The sequence below is a fragment of the Mandrillus leucophaeus genome, unplaced genomic scaffold (assembly GCF_000951045.1).
Source record: "Mandrillus leucophaeus isolate KB7577 unplaced genomic scaffold, Mleu.le_1.0 Scaffold137, whole genome shotgun sequence".
Taxonomy (NCBI): Eukaryota; Metazoa; Chordata; class Mammalia; order Primates; family Cercopithecidae; genus Mandrillus; species Mandrillus leucophaeus.
This window is the reverse complement of record NW_012101332.1, coordinates 1350947-1356526: the sequence shown is the minus strand read 5'-3', so window position 1 is coordinate 1356526 and position 5580 is coordinate 1350947. Positions and strand designations below refer to the sequence as shown.

The window sequence follows — 5580 nt, the reverse complement described above, 5'->3', positions numbered from 1 at the left end:
CCTGCCTTGGCCTCCCAAAGTGCTGGGATTACAGGCGTGAGCCACCATGCCCAGCCACTTGGCTAATTTTTAATCATTTTTTGTAGAGATGGGTTCTCGCCAAGTTGTCCAGGCAGGTCTCAAACTCTGGGTTCCAGCGATCTACCCACCTCACCTTCTGAAGTACTGGGATTATAGGCATGAGCCACTGTACCCGGTCTTGATCCCAAACTTGACCCCCAAATGAGGTCCCTGTAAACCAAGACCCCTTTCCCTAAGGGACAGTTCCCTGAGATCCTTTGCAGTCCCTAAGATCCTGACTGCAACCCCCCTGCCAATTCTACTCTTTCTGTTCTTAAGCCCATCTCACTACCCCTTGCCCCCATCTCACAGTGGGTTATCTTCCCCCACACATCCTAGGGCGGCACATGGAGTTCAGGAAGCTCCGAGGAATGGAGACCAGACCCCCAGCCAACACCGTGAGATGCTGCCCCCGAACTCCCCACCACACCACCTGCTTCCCTGAGGCCACTGCTGACCCTTTTCCTACCCCACAGGCTCGCCTACAACCCCCCCGAGACCTCAGGAGCAGCAGCCCCAGGTCAGGGACCCCAGGGAGGATGGGGAGGGGGCTGGAATGTGGGCAAGGCCCCCAAGACTCATACCCATCACCCTTCAGGGAGCAACAGTCAGAGTCTTCCGACGATGACTATGACGACGTGGACATGTAAGTGAGGCCCTGCCTGCAGCTCCACAGGCCCCACCTCAGCCTCCACCTTCCTACAAGCCCCTGATGTGACCTTTCCTCCACTCCTGACCCCGCTGCACCCCTGCCTGTCTTCTAGCCCCGAGCCCTGAGCCCTGACTAGACCCTTGATGCAGCCCCTCTGCCCAGCTACCTAGACCCTATTCCCTAACCACCTCCCTTAACCCTTCACCTCCAACCCCTGACCCCCAACCTGATCCCAGCTCCAGCTCCAGCTCCCACTTTCTTTCCACCTTTTTTTTTTTTTTGAGACAGAGTCTCACTCTGTGGCCCAGGCTAGAGTGCAGTGACGCAGTCTCAGCTCACTGCAACCTCGGCACCCCGGGTTCAAGCGATTCTCCTGCCTCAGCCTCCTGAGTAGCTGGGTTCACAGGTGTACCTACCACGCCTGGCTAATTTTTAATTTTTTTGTAGAGACAAAGTCTTACTATGCTGCCCAGGCTGGTCTCGAGCTCCTGGGCTCAAGCCATCCTCCTGCCCTGGCCTCCCAAAGCACTGCGATTATAGGCATGAGCTACCATGTCCGGCCTGGTTATTAATCCTTTAATCCTCAGCTCCAGCCAGAACCAGTCATCCCTTAATCCTCCTGACCTCAGACCCCAGTCCCAGGCCTCCAGCCCAGAACCATGCCGTCTTCCCTGGGTCCTTGTTCCCCAGGCCCCCAACTATTTAGCCCATCTTTGTGTTTCAGCCCCACCCCTGCAGAGGACACACCTCCTCCACTTCCCCCCAAGGTAAGGCCCTGGGCCAGAGCTGGGAGGATGGGGCCCCAGGGCCACTGCGTGCCAGGAGGCCAGGTCCTTAGATGCTGGGATACTGGGATCTCCAGGGCAGGGAATTGGGGAGACCAGGATGGTGGCTACATTGGGATCTGGAAGTGGTATCCCTCAACCTCAGGGGGGGATTCAAAATATTCAGCCTCTTGGACACTGGTCAGTAGCTGGTCCTAGGAAGCCCCTGCTGTATCCAACATTAACCCATCAGTTTCTGAAGTGTGTTGATGTCCAGGCTGGGGGTGTCCGGGGAAGGCTGGAGGGGGCGCAAGATGTTGTGGGGGAGGGTCAGAGCCATGGCTGTTAGTTCTGGTGGAGGCAGGGACTGGAGTTGCAAAAGGGTGCCCTCTCTGAGATCATCTGATGTATTTCCCCACACTCTGTTCCTGTCTCCAAAGCCCAAGTTCCGTTCTCCATCAGACGAGGGTCCTGGGGGTATGGGGGATGATGGGCAGCTGAGCCCAGGGGTGCTGGTCCGGTGTGCCAGTGGGCCCCCACCACACAACCCCCGTCCTGGGCCTCCCCCGTCCACCAGCAGCCCCCATCTCTCCGCCCATTCAGGTAAAGGGACAGGCTAGGGTGGAGGGTGGGAGGAGTGGGGGGTCTTGGGGGCTGATTTTCCCCTAACCCCTCTCAGAACCCTCACTCTGGAACCCACCCTCCCGGGAGCTCGACAAGCCCCCACTCCTGCCCCCCAAGAAGGAAAAGATGAAGAGAAAGGTGAGGTTCAGCTCTGCTGAGGACTTGCACCTCTGGACGGGGCTGGGGATGCCTGGTGAGGTGGGGAGGGGGTGGCAGGACAGACAGTAACAACAGGTGACATTTGTTGAGCACTTCTCTGTGCCCTACACTGATCTCCTGTCATTACATGGCATAAAGCTTTACAGAGTGAAGAAGATATCACAGAGACATTATCCCCCATTTCACAGATGGGGAAATTGAGGCACAGAGAGGGTAAGTGGTTTACCCAAGGTCATCTAAATACCTCTGAGGAGGCTGAGGCAGGATCGTTGTTTCTGCTTTTTTTTTTTTTTTAAGACAGAGTTTCACTTGTTGCCCAGGCTAGAGTGCAGTGGCAGGATCTCAGCTCACTACAACCTCCGCCACCCTGGTTCAAGTGATTCTCCTGCCTCAGCCTCCGGATTAGCTAAGATTACAGGCATGCGCCACCATGTCCAGTTAATTTTGTATTTTTAGTAGAGGCAGGGTTTCACCATGTTGGTCAGGCTGGTCTTGAACTGCTGACCTCAGGTGATCCACCTGCCTTGGCCTCCCAAAGTGCTGGGATTACAGGCATGAGCCACCGCGCCCAGCCTGCCTTTTTTTTTTTTTTTTTTTTGAGACGGCGTCTTGCTCAGTTGCCCAAGCTGGAGTGTGGTGGTGCGATCTCAGCTCACTGCAAGCTCCGCCTCCCGGGTTCACGCCATTCTTCTGCCTCAGCCTCCTGAGTAGCTGGGACTACAGGCGCCCGCCACCACGCCTGGCTAATTTTTTGTAGTTAGTAGAGATGGGATTTCACCGTGTTAGCCAGGATGGTCTCGATCTCCTGACCTTGTGATCCGCTGGCCTTGGCCTCCCACAGTGCTGGGATTATGGGCATGAGCCACTGTGCCTGGCTTAAGTTTTGTTTTGTTTTTTTTTTTTTTTGACAGAGTCTGGCTCTGTCGACCAGGCTGGAGTGCAGTGGCCAGATCTCAGCTCACTGCAAGCTCCGCCTCCCAAGCTTACACCATTCTCCTGCCTCAGCCTCCGGAGTAGCTGGGACTACAGGCGCCCGCCACCTCGCCCGGCTAGTTTTTTGTATTTTTTTTTTTAGTAGAGACGGGGTTTCAACGTGTTAGCCAGGATGGTCTCGATCTCCTGACTTTATGATCCGCCCATCTCGGCCTCCCAAAGTGCTGGGATGACAGGCTTGAGCCACCGCGCCCAGCAAGTTTTTTTTTTTTAACGGAGTCTCCTACTGTCACCCGGGCTGGAGTGCAATGGCGTGATCTCAGCTCACTGCAACCTCCGCTTCCCGGATTCACGCGATTCTCCTGCCTCAGCCTCTGGAGTAGCTGGGACTACAGGTGCATACCACCTGAGGTAATTTTTTTTTTTTGAGACAGAGTCTCGCTTTGTCACCCAGGCTGGAGTGCAGTGGCATGATCTCACCTCACTGCAACCCCCACTTCCTGGGTTCAAGTGATTCTCCTGCCTCAGCCTTCTGAGTAGTTGGGATTACAGGTGTGTGCCACTACACCCGGCTAATTTTTGTATTTTTAGTAAAGATGGGGTTTCTTCATGTTGGTCAGGCTGGTCTCGAACTCCCAACCTCAGGTGATCCGCTTGCCTGAGCCTCCCAAAGTGCTGGGATTACAGGCATGAGCCACCACACCCGGCTACTAAAAATTTAAAAAATTAGCTGGGCATGGTGGCACACACCTATGGTCCCAGCTACTTGGGAGGCTGAGGTAGGAGGATTGCTTGAGCCCAAAAGTTAGAATCTTTTGATGAGATCCATCAAAACCTCCATGAGTCACCACCACATATGCAGTTATCCGAAGAGCCAAGATCTCAAAAAATTTTACCTCTCATAAATGGAGATGTATAAAAAGAACATCTCTTTATTCAGAAAGTTTCAGTGTTTTTACGTACACGCATAATGCCTACACACATAGTCAGTGTTGTGATAATGTACCTTTGTGGGATCAAATTTGCCAAAAAATGCATAAAATGAATTAGAACTATCTAGTCTTTTTTTTTTTTTTTTTTTTTTTTGAGATAGGATCTTGCTCTGTTGCCCAGGCTGCTGGAGTTTAGTGGTGCAATCATGGCTCACTGCAGCCTTGACCTCGGAGACTCAAGCAATCCTCACACCTCAGCCTCCCTAGTAGCTGGAACTATGCACTTGGCTAATTTTTTTTTTTTTTTTTTTTCCTGAGATGGAGTCTTGCTCTGTCGCCCAGGCTGGAGGGTAGTGGTGCTATCTTGGCTCACTGCAACCTCTGCCTCCCCAGTCTAAGCGATTGTCCTGCCTCAGCCTCCCAAGTAGCTGGGACTACAGGTGCCTACAACTACACCCAACTAATTTTTGTATCTTTTGTAGAGATGGAGTTTTGCCACGTTGGCCAGGCTGGTCTCAAACTCCTAACCTCAAGTTGTCTGCCAGCCTTGGCCTCCCAAAGTGCTGGCATTACAGGCATGAGCCACCACGCCTGGCCCAGCTTGGCTAATTTTTTAAAAAATGTTTTATAGAGGCAGGGTCTCACTATGTTGCCTAGGCTGGTCCTGAACTCCTAGGCTTAAGTGATCCTCCCGCCTCGGCCTCCCAAACTGGTGGGATTACAGGCATAAGCCACCGTCCCTGGCCAGTTACCGGCTAAGAGTATGTATAATTTATCTTCCAGTACTGAAAATGATTAAAAGATGAAATACATAGCATAGTGAATTTTATATATATATATGTGTGTGTGTGTATATATATATATATACACATACTGGCCAGGCACAGTGGCTCATGCCTGTAATCCCAGCACTTTGGGAGACCGAGGCAGGCGGATTTCTTGAGGTCGGGAGTTCAAGACCAGCCTGGCTAACATGGTGAAACCCTGTCTCTACTAAAATACAAAAATTAGCCAGGCGTGGTGTTGTGCACCAGTAATCCCAGCTACTCAGGAAGCTGAGGCAGAAGAATTGCTTGAGCCTGGGAGGCGGAGGTTGCAGTGAGCCGAGATTGCACCACTGCACTTCAGCCTGGGCAACAGAGTGAGACTCCATCTCCAAAAACAAAACTGATAGCTGGGAGTGGTGGCTCACGCCTGTAATCCCAGCACTTTGGGAGGCTGAGGCAGGTGAATCACATGAGGCCAGGAGTTCAAGACCAGCCTGGGCAACATGGCGAAACCCCATCTCTACTAAAAATACAAAAATTAGCTGGGTGTGGTGGCACACACCTGTGGCCCAGCTACTCAGAAGGCTTAGGCATGAGAACTTGGGAAGCAGAGATTGTAGTGAGCTGAGATCATGTCATTGCATTCCAGCCTGGGCAACAGAGCGAGAATCCATCTTAAAAAAAAAAAA

The 5580-nt window shown here is 52.6% G+C and overlaps 1 protein-coding gene across 1 annotated transcript in view; it reads left to right on the top strand.

Moving 5' to 3' along the window:
* MAP4K1 (mitogen-activated protein kinase kinase kinase kinase 1) overlaps nucleotides 1-5580 on the top strand; it is a 38384-nt gene that overhangs the window by 20019 nt on the left and 12785 nt on the right. The window contains exons 12-17 of the mRNA XM_011973402.1: nucleotides 400-458; nucleotides 537-580; nucleotides 659-706; nucleotides 1437-1479; nucleotides 1917-2079; nucleotides 2156-2293. Of these exons, the coding sequence (XP_011828792.1) occupies nucleotides 400-458; nucleotides 537-580; nucleotides 659-706; nucleotides 1437-1479; nucleotides 1917-2079; nucleotides 2156-2293 (495 nt within the window). The remainder of the gene's footprint in view (nucleotides 1-399; nucleotides 459-536; nucleotides 581-658; nucleotides 707-1436; nucleotides 1480-1916; nucleotides 2080-2155; nucleotides 2294-5580) is intronic.